The sequence below is a fragment of the Daldinia vernicosa genome, assembly GCF_022497035.1.
Source record: "Daldinia vernicosa strain CBS 139.73 unplaced genomic scaffold F5Y00scaffold_11, whole genome shotgun sequence".
Classification (NCBI taxonomy): domain Eukaryota; kingdom Fungi; phylum Ascomycota; class Sordariomycetes; order Xylariales; family Hypoxylaceae; genus Daldinia; species Daldinia vernicosa.
This window is the reverse complement of record NW_025953927.1, coordinates 521,862-538,730: the sequence shown is the minus strand read 5'-3', so window position 1 is coordinate 538,730 and position 16,869 is coordinate 521,862. Positions and strand designations below refer to the sequence as shown.

Sequence of the window (16,869 nt, the reverse complement as noted above, 5' to 3'; positions counted from 1 at the left end):
TCTCTTGGCATCTAATCTACGGTTTGTTGTGAGGGGGATGAGTATCCTGAATTCCATTTACGTACGTTCAAGTACGGCAGCGGATCGCTACCGAGATTACGATCTCGGGAACCAACGACATCTAGCTCCAATTAGTTCTGCCGGGGAACCACGGAATCAGAACTATCTAGTATGTATGTATGTGAGTATGTATGATCGAAGATGGGTCGGATAATTGACAGCCTTTGTGGGACGAGACTAGGTACCTGTTTCTGACTCCTAGCCGTTGCTGCAATGATCCGCTTTGAAAAGACCAAACGCTATATAATTTTACTATGAAGAAATAGTTATTATTAGTGGTGAACGTTGATGAACAAAATACCTATGTATAACCGATCCATACCTACCTAGGTAGGTATGTAGGTAAGTAACTATTCAAAACCCTGGCTGCCTGGGTTTGGTTTCGTAGGTGTAGTTAGTCCCTTTAAGAGTATAGTTTTATGACGATAAGCTGCAGATTGACGTAGCGCTTGAATTTTAAAATCTTAATATTGTATATGTATTCTACATTAGGTAGTTGTATATAAGTCCAGTCTCGTTTGCGATATTTACATACCTTACTCATTACGTCGATATGATGATCTAAGTGGGATAGCTAAGTCCTGCTAGCATTAGCCACAGTGTTCGGGTTCGGAGGAGGCTGACCCCATACATACGTGCCACACCACGCATCTCACCAATTATTAATGCCCGTGTGTACACCGAAAATTACCTACCTAGAGGTACCTACCTACCTACGTGTAGCCCTGGACTGAAGGTCTTTAAAGTTTAGGCAAGGACAATGGAAGCACCTGGAGTGGCTGTACATTGATAGGCAAGTACTTGCGTAATAAGCAGAATTAAGTGGACAGATTAGTACTATACTATCATTGCAAACCGTGTAATAGGTACGCTGACGTAGGTTATCTAGTGTGTGTCTACAAGGCAATAATTCATAGTACGCAATTGTCCGCCTCACTTTTGTTACATGTTCCTCTTCGGGTCGGTACCATAGATTTCGGTCAGGACCTGACATTATGGTTGCCTTGCACTTCATAATACCTACTTCCCGCCACCTTTTCATTCTCCTTCTATCAATCCCCCATTCTTCCCATCAGTCCTGCAGTCATGATTCTTTCGTTGGTCATGCATTTATCTCTATCTCCCGCTTATTGAGTTAAAGTGTCGGGCGCATCCATCGACAAAGGGTTTACGCGCCTTCGCAACGCCTTTCTCTTTCCCGCTTGGGACATTTGGCCCTATTTTCTTCGATATCCGAATTGAATTTAATCTCATCCCCACGCCATCAAATCCTCGGGACGTTTGGCTTGATAAGCTACGGTTCAGCGCAACGGCTTTGGCTCCTACTGAACTCCTAGAGGCCATAGGAATATAAATCCAGGATCCTGCTCAGCCGAGTCTAAAATCGTTATATTCCCTGTTAGTTAGCCATTTATAGTACATATTTTCACGGTACCGTTATATGCTATTTGCGCGCACACTGCTGAGGAGCGCAAAACTCCCGCCCGGCCGCATGCTCACAGTTTTGGAGATAGGCCATACTCATCGTGAAAACACATAGAGGATATATTTCCTGTCGCCAATTTTAACTAGCTCGTCAACCACCCTTACGTCCCTTTGGAGCTTATTCTTTAGGCCGCAGGCTTTGACTCCGGATCGGCATATGCGCCATTACCTTGAAGGACTTGACGCTCGTGTGCTGATCCAACTTCCACCGTCTCATTTTCTTAGTGCCTTTTATTTGTGTATTCTTCTACATAGGGCATTTACCGATTTGAGAAGTGCTCATATTATATACCCCCAAGATGGCGGACCAGTTAGCCTTAACTTCTCCTGGATCTTCGGACACTCCAATGGAAGGACATGCCCAACCTGCTACGATGGCGGCACTTAATTTTGGCCATCATCAGGATCTTACTGCCTTGGGACATATGGATAGGAATATATTATTTCCCACTGGTCGGCATCAAGCCGACTCTTATAGGCCCGGACAAATTGGGAATCGTCTGGCTTTATGGTACCATAGGAATGATGGCCCTTGGACGCCTCCTGGTTTGACATCTCCTCAGGGTGATATTGGAAACTCATCTGTCTTAGGCCACCTGCGAAACACTCAACTTATGCTCTATGGCCAATATCGGGAGAGTCCGTCTGAATGCGATACAGTCCCGCCAGGAGGGATACCTTCCGATTCCGGATATGGTGGGAGCTATGTGGCTAAGCATAGCGTTGCCAATGGCTCTGTCTGTGACGAGTCTATTGATCGGAACCCAGAGTCACTAGGTGAACTGAGCTTTCCATCTTTTACCCAGGATACGACGTCTAGAGTCAATCCAGAGACTCCTTGGTCCCAGTCTCAGCTACCATCGACCTCCCCCCAACCGGCCATTGCCGGCCAAGTCAACCCCGAGGGGAGTAAGATCTGCGAAACGTGCCACAAATTATTAAAGACGAAGTCTGAATTCAAGTAAGGCTTAGCACTTAAATTTGATTATTATCCCCGGAGAACTTTCACTGAAATGATATCACTAGGAAGCACAGACAAAGGCATGATAAGCCTTTCAAATGTACTGTGAAGGGTTGTACTCGTAGTGAAGGCTTCAGTACGCCCAACGATCTTGATAGACACAAAAGAAGTCTACATCCGAATGAGCACGCTGATGGTGACCGTTATCGATGCCAAGTTGGCCCTTGCTTTAATAAGCATAAGATTTGGCCTCGGGCTGACAATTTTCGGGCACACATGAAACGTGTCCACCAAAAGGGTTCGATAAAAGACGAAGAATTAGATCAGTATAAGTACAGGTATAGAAACACTAACCCCAAAACACTAAGGAGGGTCTCTAATTACTTTATTAGGCCAGAAGCTCCAACCAAGGACAGTTCAGACGTAGCTCGTAATAGCACTGCTACTGAGTTCGATAGGTTAAACATATTCCCTGATGGGGGTAACAATGATGCCTCTGATAATTGGAAATTACCCCGGAGCCCAATTATCGACTTATCAGGTACCGACACGAACCCAGTGGAAGGACCAAGTCAAATTCAAATAGATGAACCGCCCCTAGTGATTAAGCCTAGTGAGAGCCGCTTGGACGTATCTAATAGCACTGCCGTACAAGAACTGCACTTGGAAAGTGAGGATACTCCATTTAATCATCAAACAGAAGCATCCAAGCAGCCTTCTCCCCGGCCTAGTCCTTCTCTAGGCAGTCCCGAGTCCACAAACATAGGGCAGTTGAAAGAAGACGCGCCCGGCTTTCATTCTGAAATCCCAGATCCTAAATTAGCCAATGACGTGGGTTCTGCAAACCACAGTCAGGCAGATAGGCTCGACGAGTCTCGGGATCGTCCTAGCGGGCTATCCCTTAGAAGCCTGGAGTCTAACATACAACCAGAAAAACTAATAAAAGATAGCGAGAAAGTTCATGCGTCTCCTGAACCTAAGGATCATGAACTGCTAACCCCAGATCTCAATAACCCTGAATTTGTATCAAAGCTTCTTGAGCAGCTCCAAAATAAGGGCATGCTTAAAAGGCTTGGATACAAGAAGGAAGATCCCCAAGAAGCAGAGATGACCAAGCCAGAGTCGACCAACGATACTATCTCCCAGCAGGCTCACGCTTGTTCTCAATGCCCAAAACAATTTGGTCGGCGATGTGAACTGAAGTAAGAGATATCCTTGTTTTCCCTTTATGTCTCCTGAAACGTTTGCCTTGCCTCCCTTTCCTTTAAACTCTATATAGAGACTAATCATATTATAGAAAGCACGAAAAGCGACATTTGAAGCCATATGGCTGTACGTATCCGGGCTGCAGTAAGAAGTTTGGCAGCAAGAACGACTGGAAGCGTCATGAGAATAGCCAGCACCTTATGTTGGAGCACTGGATATGTGACGAAAAACAGGCAGACAGGTCTTCCGAGTCCTGTGGGAGGAGCTTCCCACGACGAGAGTTATTCAAACAACATCTTAGTGTGCAGCATCGCATCATAGAGCAGGACCTTCTGGACCGCAAGCTTGAGACATGCCGCGTAGGACGAAATCATGAGATCCGTTTTTGGTGTGGTTTCTGCCGGGAGATAATTAAAATCACGAAAGAGGGTATAGAAGCTTGGACCGAACGGTTTAACCACATCGACGACCATTTTCAAGGTCGCAACAACCGGGTGAAAAAAGACATTGGCGACTGGAAAGATGAAGACCCCCCTTGTTCTGGACCTACCAAGCCGCGATCCAATGATTTAGAAGATACCAGCATCACATCTCCGGGACCTGTTTCTTCATCCAACAGTCCCAGTATGCATAATAGCAACGGAGTTGAGAAACCACACGCTCGAGTTACAAATCAAAAGAGAAAAAGAGGTCTTGAGTTGGAAGCAGTGGCTTCCAAGCGTGCCGAAATAGTGGAGGAAATAACCATAGTCATTTGTGTATGTGATGCCCCCTCATCCCTATAACTAGTGGTCTAATGCATTTGTAGTGTGAATGTGGTGATGCTATGTCTGTGATAAGCAGGCAGTGTACTAACTATAATTGTCAACACAAGTTATGCGAGAATTGTGACTCATGATGCAGACTTTGTTACGAGTTGTAATATTGTCGTCTGGTCATGAGCTGTCCTGGGTAAACGGACGGTTTCGGTCATTTCGCTTGGATACATGTAGGAAAGGAGTTAAAGTGGACGGCATAATACCCTTAGAACCGATTAACATTTTATTCATAATATATTTACAGCATAGAGGGCTCATGCAAAACGCCACCACTTCCATGTGATACGTAGCATCCTGTCAGAGTATATGGGTTAGGGGTAGCTACAGGGGTCTATCTACTATATAAGTGGCACTGCGCGCCCTCGTAAGAGGATAGAATGCCAGGCGTTACTAGTTCAATACTATCTATCCCTTGGTCTACCTACCCTAGACACTCATTCTGTGTATGACAACCATCAACGGGTATAAATCCCGACACATCCTTAGGTCTACTATATTGCGATTGTCTTGACATATGTATTTCCTATCACTAGATCCATATACTTGTATTTACCTAATTCATATTGTTACGAGCTGGAATAAGAAGCATGGAAATAACTTCGTTGCCCCTACTACATCACTTACGCGATACTCTCGCTCTTCAGTAGCCCTTGATACGGCTGTTCAAGATCCCGTACGAACCGTAACACTTTGTTCTGGATATCTCACCTGGAATTCTAACACACATGCAGCATATTATAAAACTTGTGGTTCTATGCCACTAGACTGACCTGATATTACCATAGATAGGTAGGTAAACCTTTTAAGCACATTACGTCAGATACTTCATTTACCCCATAGAGCTGACTTGCGTACGGCATTACGTACCTCTGGCTTACAAGTATCGAGAGGATGAATCCGCTAAAGAAAACCAAATGCCTGGTCGTGGCCGTCATTATTATGATGAAATTGTAAAATTGGAGGTGGGGGCAGAGCCATGGGGGATAAGAGACGAAAAGCATAAACTAATATTACTTCGTAGATTTACCATCGCTAGAGTTTGTGTAGTTTGGATCGTGTATTCTAAATGGGCGCGTAGTGCTCTCGGTATTGATAGAGCCAAGAATAAGCTACCGGATTCCTAGACTCTTCCTTTCTAGACGTAACATACCGTTCTGGTTCGGGAAGTGGCGAGTAAAGCAGAGTGTTCGTCCCGAGGAGAGTAATCGAAAGAAAACTCCTATCTAGGGATAGTTTGATCTGCGCAATACCTAGGTATTCCTGTCATCGGTTGGCCGATCGTCGATGCCGGTCTAATACGAAATAGGCGTGCGAGGATTTATTTGGTCTACTTCGGCAGATGATCGGGGTCTCCGTTGTCACTGACACGTGTCGATTAGGCTTCTAAGGGTATTGGGCTTCGTGGTTCGGTCGATAGAAGGGGTCGGACGTCCCGAATAGATTTATGGTACTGGAGATGGGTAATATTAACTCAAACAAAAAGCTCGAAGATAAGGGGGGAACCGTTAGTTCGCTACTCGGGACACCTTATAAAAAACATAAACGCGATTTGGATTAGAAAGGATGCAGTTGGAGTAACTCTTTGATCTCTAGGGCGGATTTACGATGAGATTTGCCTTCCTGAAGTTGGCATTAGACTGCTTGCCTCTGGGCTTCCTTCAAGTTTACAGAATTCCACAAGCCATTTCTCATGACAAGATAATCGATTAGGCCCAACCTCTAGCTAGGTACGTATTTCCCGTAAGGGCATCAGGGGGGACCTTTGATGTCAGAGCTCACTTAGTCATATTTCCAAAGACCTAGATCAGCCATCACCTAATTTAATATCCAGGGGGGGTGTAATCATTTAAGTCTAGCATCAGCAGAGCAACACCGGCGACCCGGATAGGAAACCAGCAAATTATAATGCAGTACGAACGTTAAATCCATCCTTGTCGAGACGAATCTAAGGTACTCTACCGCATTTTACCCTGTCTTTGAGGTCAATGATGGATGGGGATGCTTTGTCAGACCCAAAATGTAATGGGATATTTGATGTCGTAGCACTGGGCATTAGTTTACCTCAAACCGCTAAAATTTCTGATGCTACCCATCCTGGACAATGTCGAGTCCGTATTATTGCAATACTAAGAAAATTTTGCAGTGCTGAAGTTTCCAAATGTTGTGGAGTAGGTACCTCTCTTCAGGGGCATCGATAATTTTTTGTAGGACGATTCGACGACCATCCGAAGAAGTCGGCCCTGGGAAGGATTCTGCTACTGACATGCGAGCTTCTGACCTTTGCAAAAAAGAATAGTCTTGTAAGCCGGGTTCGGCAAGCCAGGATCTTCCGTGGGTCAATGAATGATGAAGTTACGAATAATCTTTTTAGTTGGGTTGGCTCTTTGACAATAGCTAGTGACCTGTCAGAATCAAAAAGGGCTAGTTATCATTCTTGCCGGCGAGGTATGCCGCGTGTGACCATCCTTTTGTCTACAAGTAGCTAAATATTATGTACTTTCCTAGTAAGATAAAGGGACGGACAGGTTATGGGAGCTGACATTTCTACCGTTATTCGCCTTACGACTAGGTACTACGGGATAGCATTGCCGAGAGCACATCTATGTGCCATCCGAACCCGCTTAATTTGTACCTGTAATGAGGATCGGGATGCCGTCGTCCTGCAGGTATTGAAAACTTGGGATTGCGGATCATAGGCAGCAAAGCGTCAGGGGTAATATGTACTTTTACGTCCCAACAGAAACCCTTAGCCGCCGTGGTGGTTCGTGTAATGAGTGTTACGTTCACATGCTTCCCATTTTGCTTTGTTAAATGTTAGGTAAGGAGGTAAGGGTTAAAGTGCAAATCTGCTAGTATTGGATCTATTTTTGTTATATACTTCATACCCGAGATTATGTTGGGAGGCGGATTGCAAAAGATGCCATGAACCCTGCTTGCAATGATACCTCCTTTGCTTAGTTACAGGAAGTGAAGCTTAACTGTTAGTCTTATTATTCCCAATATAAAACAAGTTATCTGCTCTTCTCGCCCGGCGGTATTATCTAGATTAATACCTAGGAAAACCGGCGTAGGTCAAGATCAGCCACCGGCTACATGTGTAACGTATAATGCGCGCGCTTAAGGTAGGAGGAATTGCTAACAACCTTGGTCTACATAACAGCCAAGGAAACTAAACCTCGACTTCTGAGACATCTCGTCTACGCATGATGGAGGCTCAGCTCTTTAGGTTCTCAGCACCGGCCCGTTGTAGGTGTAATGTTCTAGAAACTAGAGATATAACTGGACGAGACAATATCAGGTCGTCCAGTCATCTAGTCTTCCGACCATCCTTTCAAATTACCTACATACCTAGTCCCGTTGGCCGGTCTGGGCTGGCAGTGCCCGAAAGAAAGAAAGAAAGAAAGAAAAAAAAGGAAAAAAAACCCCCCACAAGAAGAAAGGTCTACATGAGAATGGATTCATCCATGTTTCGTGGTCGCTCAAATCCTTCCGAGCGACAGGTCCTTGTCTGTCCGTCGCGCCGGGATCCGTAAATCCAAGGACAACCATCTATCTATCTTAACCATACAGCAACCACGCAGCATACATGAGTTCGGAACGTTGGCAGTCCTAGTTAGCCCTTGGGTCGCTGTTGGGGCCCTACACGTGTACATGGACCATCAACCATGCCATCAAGTATGCGGCTCTCTTCGGTAAGTGAGATAGATAGTCATTGAGGTGTCCGCTAGAATAATCAATTGGGCGCCTAGAAATCAACAAGTCCATGTGTCCGCATGTGAAATGGGTTACGTTATAACACCATCTACGATCTTACTTGCAGGTGTCCCCGGCACTTGCAGGAAGGGAGAAAAAGAAAAAAGAAAAGAATAATTAAAGATGGTTTGTACAAAAAAAAAAAAGAAGGCACCACGTCAATGTCAGCTATCGGCCGCCGCCTTGTTGGAGTAGGTATCTTCATATGTATATGCTCGCCATATATGATGTAACTATCTACCCCAATCTACTAGCTTAATTCTATATCCGGGTAGGTATATAGAAATAGAAATGTACCTAATGTGTACATGAGCACCTGTAGGGTCATGCCGTATACACCACACAGTGTAGGTACCTATTATGTATGCCCTGTCTGGCTGCCTTCTTTTTATGGAGCCCGCTGAGATTCCGCCCCCAATTTTAGGTACCTAGACACATTCGGTGACGCACCTACCACTTTTGTCCCCGACAATTTTTAGGCCTGTTAGGCCTGTTCGATTACCCGTACTGCCGTAGTGAGGTTACCATCATATCTCATATTCCATTCTTACCTCACATCCTAACAACTATAATTCCCCTTAAACGAATGTGGTATTTGTCATCTGTGCCTCATACGTTAGGTATTGTACACACGTCTATCTAAGCAACTAAACGATATTCAGACGCAAGACCACCGTAATATAATACAAGCAGACGGACAGCTCCAATAGATAGTGACTTCGTATGACACTACTATCGTTGGCATGCTTACCTAGGTAGGTATCTACCTGGATATAACTTGAGGTGGTGATCATCCAGCTGGCTGAGTACCTATGTCTCGCTCAACCAACACTCTTATTGGCAACCCTGTCTATTGTAGCCGCCGGCGCTTGCTTTCACAGCTTCAGCTTCTTCTTCGTTGGTCCCAATCTGGAAGGCCGCTACACAGGGCTTGACGGAAGAAGGAGGGGTGGGGGCTAAATACCGATTTGAACTGGACGGTAGACGGTCTTTGAATTAGGTACGTGCTCGAGTCTTGGGTAAATATTCGGGTAAGTACTGTACTTGGGCGTCTCGACGTCTGAAAATTACCCATGGCAAGGTTCATGATACATACTTGGGTCCCTGGGTCAATCAAACCCCAGATTCCTTGCCCTGATTCTTACATACATACATAACAAGGTAGTATCTGCGTTGATCTATCTAGGTAGATAATTATGGCGGTCAACCGACAGCTGGTAACCATGGTATTATATTTACCTAAATTCAAAGGGACTCGGGACGCGATCTGCCAAGTTCCCCTCCGTACGATGCTATTTGTCCGTTTTCCATGGGTGGTCTGGATCCGAACCAACCCAAATCGGCCCCCCCATGCAGTCAGCTCTTGGACGGGGAAGACCGCAACACTACAACGATAGTCGGGCGAACATACGTAGTGGCAATAAACCAATGCGAGGATTTGACAGCTGCGAAGAAAAAAAAGCAAGATTCTCCCAAACTTGCTACTGGACATCCGCGAAATGCACGAGTACCTAGCCGATATAGGTAATAGGTAGGGGATTAATAGGAAATCTATTATGTAGACACGACTTAATGGTCTAGGTAAACCATCTACGGTTGCCAGACGATTCCGCCTTGGTTGTCTATCGCCTGTTATGCCTCGGCGGACGCCTTATCGCATTTCCTCAAGTCTCCACGATTTTCTCCGCGGCCAACTCGAATCACGTTTCAGGAAAGTTTATACACATAGCATATTCTATTGACATACTTGGGTATGCGGCTCAACGAAGATCTGGTAGTCGGTGTCGGCTACTTTCCTATGCATCTGACTCGGTCCACTTTGAATCGATATCACAAAGCCCTCTGGAGGCATTGTCGAGGTTACGCGAGCCATACTATGTAAGTCAGTCAAGCCATGGAATAAGCCATGGGTCTCATTAGCCGATGGCTTCTGCGAACTCTACCATGTACATACCTAATGTAGTATATGTACTCCCCATGGATGGTTCGCGGACCAGTTCGTTGTATGTACACGAGTGTTTGTACTCCCTACTCCTGTCACAAACCCCGCGAGATTTTTTTAACGGCCCCAGACTAACTTGGTTCGCGTAGACTGGCTGAGAACGAGACAGGGTATATGCATATAGTATGTCTCGCTGATACATACGGTGCTACATATGTAGACGCTGCAGGGGCTGCCAAGATAACGATAAATGACCGCAATGACCCTTCAGCCACTATCCCCTGTCAGATACGTACAGTATAGTGCATATCTTGCGGCTCCGCGTGGGTCAGTTTACATTGTGAGGGCAGCAGGATTGCCCAAGAGACACAGACATGTGCAACCTAGAACACCCGGCAGCATATTAGTAGTAAGGTTAGATCAGTCTCCATGGCGTATCTCGTTTCTTCGGAAGCAAGTTGCTTCACACTCCCCTGCTTCGCCCCATTGTTGCCTACGAAGTACGTTCCGCAACATATGGAACATCAAGTTTTCTTCCATAAGTCTTGCTTCGTTCCCCGCGGTTTCGTACTGCAAGTTTGCCTTGCGGCCGCCTCTATCTTCTAATATTAAACCACTTCCTCTTCATGGTTACCTACTACCTGTAGGACCATCCCGTCTAAAAAGAAGGTCTAGGCCAAGACCCAACGCCGTCTAACCAGACCTCCAAATTGTTTCATTGTCCATCTCGAACACACTTCAAGGGAAGCTTGTGGCGTATATACACAATTGTGAGAAGATTGAAAAAGATGGACTATCAGAATTTTGTATACCAGGACACCGTGCCACATCCAGTGTACGTGGAAAATTCATCTATCGATGGCATGATCGATCCAAATCTCAAACCCTCTGCTTCTCCATGGACCCCTCCACAGATTCACCGTTACTTGACGGAACACAAATCCACGCTCCTCAACTACGCGGGAGTTGATCCAATCTTCCACGAGACTGTAATTCGGAGAAACAACAGTACAGGGTCGCTCTCATGCGGCCTACCTCAACGCCGAGACTCGCCATCGTTCTCTTCTCACACATCGTCAACAGGCAGTAGTGTCTTGAGCCCACCCGGGGAGGGTGACTACTACCAACCGCATTCGCCACCAACACCCACTGATACGTCGATCATGTCTCCGTTCTATCAATTTGAGAGTCCCAGCTCTCGAGCTCATCTATACCAATTTACGGGTCTTGCCGATGATTGTGTGAAGCCAATCGACATCAACCCCTACCAAGAATCCCCCGAGAACTATTTTGATGACAGCAACCCAAGGTCAGAGTTCCCTTCGAGGGGTTATAGTATGTCAACCGACGACGGTAGTGCCTGCATGGACATGTGTAGCATACGGGAGCAAACCGGATCTCGTCGGCTTATGAGTCCTGAGGAATCTGCGCCGAATGTGAAAGAAGAAATCCGCATTCCTGAGCCCATCTCGACTTTCACTCAGTATGAGTCAGATGACGACGAAATGGTGTCCGGTGATGAAGCCGAGACTCCCATTTTGAAGCACGAAGACAGAGAAGACGACGAGTACAAACCATATCAGAAGCCGAAGAAGACAAAGACCAGCACAAGCCGGCCTACCAGGAACCGAAAGCGACAGGGTAGTCTAGGACCTACACCAGAAGCGAAGCGACCCAAGATTGATCTCGGCGATTCCAGCACGATTAGTAGGCCCACCGCCAAACCTGTTATCCAAGGAACAAAAGGTAACTATCCTTGTACCGAGTGCTCAAAGAAAGTCTTCTTCAAGGACGAGAGCGGCCTGCAAAATCACATCAAGAAGCAACATACTCGACCATTTGTTTGCGTCTTCGGCTTTGCGGGCTGTAATTCCACTTTTGCCAGTAAGAATGAATGGAAACGACATTGTTCTTCGCAGCACCTTGTTTTGAACTACTGGGTCTGCCAACAGGACCAATGCTCCAAGATTTCGAGCAAAGCTACAGCACCTATCCGCGGTCGTCTTAACCCCCTTTCCTCACAGAGCCCCTACATACCGACACTTCCCCGCGGTACCATCTTCAATCGCAAGGACCTTTACACCCAACACCTGCGACGCATGCATATTCCGGCGAATCTTAAGAAGAGTGTCAAACAAAGGAAGCCTTCGCCTGAGTGGGAAACACGCGAGCGCGCACATCAGGAAGAGGCAAAAAGGACACGATGCGACCTCCCAACTCATATGCAATGCCCAGCCGTCGGTTGCAGTTTCCGCTTCGATGGTACGAATGCTTGGGATGATAGGATGGAGCACGTTGCCAAGCACCTCGAGAAGGCCGCCACCGGTTCAGAGCCGCCGATTGAATTCGGTGGAGAAAACGACAAGACTCTTATCGACTGGGCTACCCGCCCCGAAATTGCAATCATTGAAAAAGGAGTAAACGGAGAATGGGAACTACGTAATCCCTTAAAGCCTAGTGGTAGCCTGACGGTTGAGACGACGACGGACCAGGAAGGGGACGAGGACGCCGAGGGTGAGGAGGTTGATGAGTGACTGTTCTAATGGTTTCTGTTCATTTTATTCTTTACCTACCTGTCCATATTAGGGCAGTCGGGGTTAGTAAGGAAGTATATATCCTAACACCTCGACATGGAGTAAAGTACTCTGATGGAAGGGTGGCTTGGGACGATCTAGAGATTTATAATGACGGGGTTAAATATCCAATCTATAGGGAAGGACTTGGGATCTATAGAACCATCGAGTTCAGGGACATGTACAACTATCTACGATGTTACGAGATAACTATCCTGGCTATTAAAATTGAAGGCACGCACGGATAGTCGTGGAGGCCATATAAAGTTCTGTATAAAATTGTATAGTCGCATAGAGCCTGAGCTTATGTTATAGATTACGAGTTTTAGATGATATAATGAGTCGTTAGTTATGGCATATTAGAGACCGAATGTCTCACGATCATTACCGGGGAGGGTCAGCCAGGGATCCGGGTCAGCATTAGGCAGTGGAATGTAAGACAGCATGCGCCTTGCTTAGGCAGACGTGCAGGCTTTATCTCGATCCCCAAGCTTGGCCGGTTGAAGAAAATGAGTGATCTAGGTAAGTAGAAAGTAAGTGGGTAGATAGGCAAGCATCCGGGTACGTTGCAGGAACAGGCGGTTAAAGCGTTCGGGGCCGAGATCTACGCCGCATAAAATGCCTTGGTTAAAGAGTGGCGTCCATGTCCTGGCTTTTTTTTTATATCTTGGACGTATGGGGTGAGCTTCCATCCCCCATCCCCCACAGAGTAGGATAGCCGGCTTACTTACATATGCGTCCACGGCGGATGACGAGCGTTCCCGGTAGCATTTTTTACCTGTGTGTTGAGGGGCGGAAAGGGTTTATCAATGGCGGATGGGGGCGGTTTGCTTGCCTAAGGTAACCTTGACTGAGCCTCAGAGGTGCATAAGAGGATACCTATGTATATATGTACTAAGGTAGGTAATGGTATATAAAAAAAGTAGATTAATGTAGAAACATGAGTAGGTGGAAAAGTTGAAAGGAGTGGTGGTTCGGGTGGTGCGCATGTTGTACATAGGCGGTTTCGCACGTAGCACAGGCGGTGATAAGATGATAAGAGGTACCTATATACAACCTATATGTAAGTTACCGACGTTGTAGCGTGCTTATACTTCGTACTTCGTGTCGCATTACTTTATTATGTCGGTATAAGTATTACGGTACATTTTGTGTTAGATCTCATTTATAACACCAATCATTTACACTACATGTACTATGTATAGTTATAGATTCCCGCGAATAGCGCTGAAATCTCCACCACGGGGATTGAAACGTACCAGCTGTACCCAAGACAGCTGTCTCTCGCCATGGCGCTAGCAACGTGTACTAGACATATTATACCTACCTAAACACCTAAACACCTAAACATACAAAAGAGAGGTAAATGTTTAAATACAGTATTTACTATACAGTACTATATAATATATTCACGTTGGATTGCGTTGTACAAGAAACTTTCAGCCGCACTTTTTCGGCATTCCTTTCCTCTGTGGCACACAGCACACAAGCACACATGCCGTCTTCGGCCTTATTTCCGATTTCTATGATTATAATTAATATTTCTACTGCTACAGACTGATGTCACAAAATAAAGTTGATAAGCAGCACCTCGACCCGACTCATCACGGCTTGAACGGTCCCGCATAATCCGGAAAGTACCCCGTTAACCCCGGAATGGCCAGCCCTAGGCAAGATTTGGTCCGTGATGACTCAGAGTCTCTACGTGAAGACGATGCTGTTGTTATACTTGGCCGTAAAGACAAGGGCAAAGCTCCTATAAGGGTCCATAGGGATTTCGTTGACGGGAGATATCCTCAGAATACAGAGATACCTAATGCAAACCCGCATCCGCACACAGACCCTACAAATTCCCAATGTCGAAGTCGAAATGAGAACCTGGAGTCCCCCGAATCCTCTGCTGCATCTAGCGTACTTAATGAACCATTATCCGAGTATGGCATCAAACTAAAGACCCAGCTGCTGTCCCCCAGACCTAGTCTCGAGGCATTAAGCGTAGAATCAGACTGTGAAAGCTTTAGGACGGCATCGCCCAAGCTATATCTAGACGATGATGACCAAGAGCGGGAGCAAAAGCAAGGACGGAAACAGGAGCAGCAGAGGCAGGAAGAAGCAGAATCGGATCACGAACCGGAGCCGCAGCCGCACCCGTACCCGGCCGACCAAGATCCGGCTGCAAGTGGGCCACACACTAACGAGGAAGAAGCCGAGTCGCCGACTTTTCGGCCGCCCAGGCTCGGAGATCCCGGGTGGGAGAAATCAGCGGATCGGCCGCCGAAGAAGCTACCTATTCGATTCAAAGATGCCGTGGGCCGTAAATTTATCTTTCCTTGGGAAAAGGCTAAGACCTGGGCGGTGAGTAGTATTTCTACTACCTATCTTTCAACTCTTTTTTATTTTATTTTATTTTTTTAAATTCTTTTTTCTTCTTCTTTACGTTAGTCGATTTATGAGATTGATTGATGGGTCTTACCTCGAAGACGCTTATCCGATGCGGCATAAATATTGTATAAGGGGAGCAGAGACATAAATATGAATGACAAGTCGTTATTTAGAGACTCCTCGGAGGGCATACCTTAGGTACCTTACCTTTCCTCTTAACTAACTAACAGCATCTTAGGGCATGGAACGTCTAATCCGAAATTGCTTCGTCTATGTCGACGTGATCGGACCTCACGTCATCAAGGGGCACTACGATCTCTTCACCTTTCACCTCCCTTTCTCGACAGATACCGGCTTTGAAATGGCTCCCCAGGCTGCTGCGTCAGAACCGGCAGGCGTGCAACAACATCCCGGGATAGAAGCTCATATGGCCGGTTCATCGAATCATCCTCCAATCCCGCATGCTCCGACCCCGCCGCCGGCTCCGACGCTCACGCCCATAGAACAATCAGCCGTCACCATCCTACCCGAGCTCTGGGAGGATCTGGTCGAGCCAGGCATGTTTATACTGATGCAGATGTGGCCCATGGCACCTCCGGCCTTGCCCCCTCCGCCAATGCAACACCCTCCCCCTGGCCCTCCCGGCATCCTAGGTGGTTATGTTGGCGGCAGAGGCCGAGGCAGGGGTAGTGGTGGGGGAAGGGGCATGGGTCCGCCTCTGGGACCACCGCCTGGGTGGATGGTGGTGGAAAGACCGCCGAAGCCGAGAGGCAAGACGCGGAAGCGGCGGGATGGTCCGTAGATGTTATACGATAACTATACGATATACGAGGTTATTTATTTATTTATTTATTTTTACGGTAGAGAGGTGTATGGTTACGGGGGCTAAAGTGAGTTAGAATGGTGCAGTTCTATGCATTGAAACCATTTTAGGTGGGGGGAGTAAGTAAGTGAGCGATCACTGTTTGTTTATTTGTTTGATTTACTTGGGGATCAATATATCTATCTACTTAATATACATAGTCAACGTATATATAAAAAGTGGAATAAATGGAAGTGTGAATTTGAAGGTGACGATCATTTGTTTCCAACGAGATTCACGAGATCATGACGATACCTTATGTAACGTGGGTGGTATGTACCATAGTGGGAAAATGCGCGGGGCAACAATGATTGTTAAGGTCAACAATCATTGTGTAGCCAACAATCATTGTGTAGGTAATAATCATTATAACTTATCTAGTATATATCGGGATTAGCCCAGGCTGCCAAGCCTTATCTTAATAGGCTAAAACATCCGTGCTTTACAACTGTCCAATTAACGTAACTAGTAAACCCGTAGCTCGTAACAAGTAACACGTAATCCGTAATCCGTAAACCTTATAGTTTAAATTTTCGTATATGTAAATATTTTAAAAACTTTAAAAAATAAAAATAAAATAAAAAAAAATAAAATAAAAAATAAATAAATTTTTATTTTATTTAATATTATGCCGGAACAATTAAAAGTCCGAGTATTTTTTAATATATTTAAAATCCGATTAATTAAAGCCTTTTTTTTTAATGGTGCACGGGCCATATAATAATTGTTATTTACATAATAATTATTAGCCATATAATGATTATGTAATAAATTAATAATTGTAATATAAAACAATCATTATAAGGCTTAATAATCATTATTTAAAT

The 16,869-nt window shown here is 45.7% G+C and overlaps 3 protein-coding genes across 3 annotated transcripts; all 3 read left to right on the top strand.

Moving 5' to 3' along the window:
• Nucleotides 1-1,473: 1,473 nt before the first annotated feature.
• Nucleotides 1,474-4,572, top strand: F5Y00DRAFT_18167 (uncharacterized protein). Its single transcript, XM_048005016.1, has 4 exons — nucleotides 1,474-2,506; nucleotides 2,572-2,844; nucleotides 2,899-3,708; nucleotides 3,804-4,572. Exons 1-4 carry the CDS (start codon nucleotides 1,845-1,847, stop codon nucleotides 4,495-4,497), a joined length of 2,439 nt encoding a protein of 812 aa, XP_047867180.1. The 5' UTR covers nucleotides 1,474-1,844; the 3' UTR covers nucleotides 4,498-4,572.
• A 6,199-nt stretch (nucleotides 4,573-10,771) lies between these two features.
• Nucleotides 10,772-13,038, top strand: F5Y00DRAFT_18142 (uncharacterized protein). Its single transcript, XM_048005010.1, has one exon. The coding sequence runs from the start codon at nucleotides 11,014-11,016 to the stop codon at nucleotides 12,757-12,759; it is 1,746 nt and encodes a 581-aa protein (XP_047867179.1). The 5' UTR covers nucleotides 10,772-11,013; the 3' UTR covers nucleotides 12,760-13,038.
• Nucleotides 13,039-14,133: 1,095 nt separating this feature from the next.
• On the top strand, nucleotides 14,134-16,348 carry F5Y00DRAFT_230738 (uncharacterized protein). Its single transcript, XM_048006940.1, has 3 exons — nucleotides 14,134-15,152; nucleotides 15,418-16,186; nucleotides 16,298-16,348. The coding sequence occupies exons 1-2, from the start codon at nucleotides 14,455-14,457 to the stop codon at nucleotides 15,980-15,982; spliced, it is 1,263 nt and encodes a 420-aa protein (XP_047867178.1). The 5' UTR covers nucleotides 14,134-14,454; the 3' UTR covers nucleotides 15,983-16,186; nucleotides 16,298-16,348.
• Nucleotides 16,349-16,869: the final 521 nt, after the last annotated feature.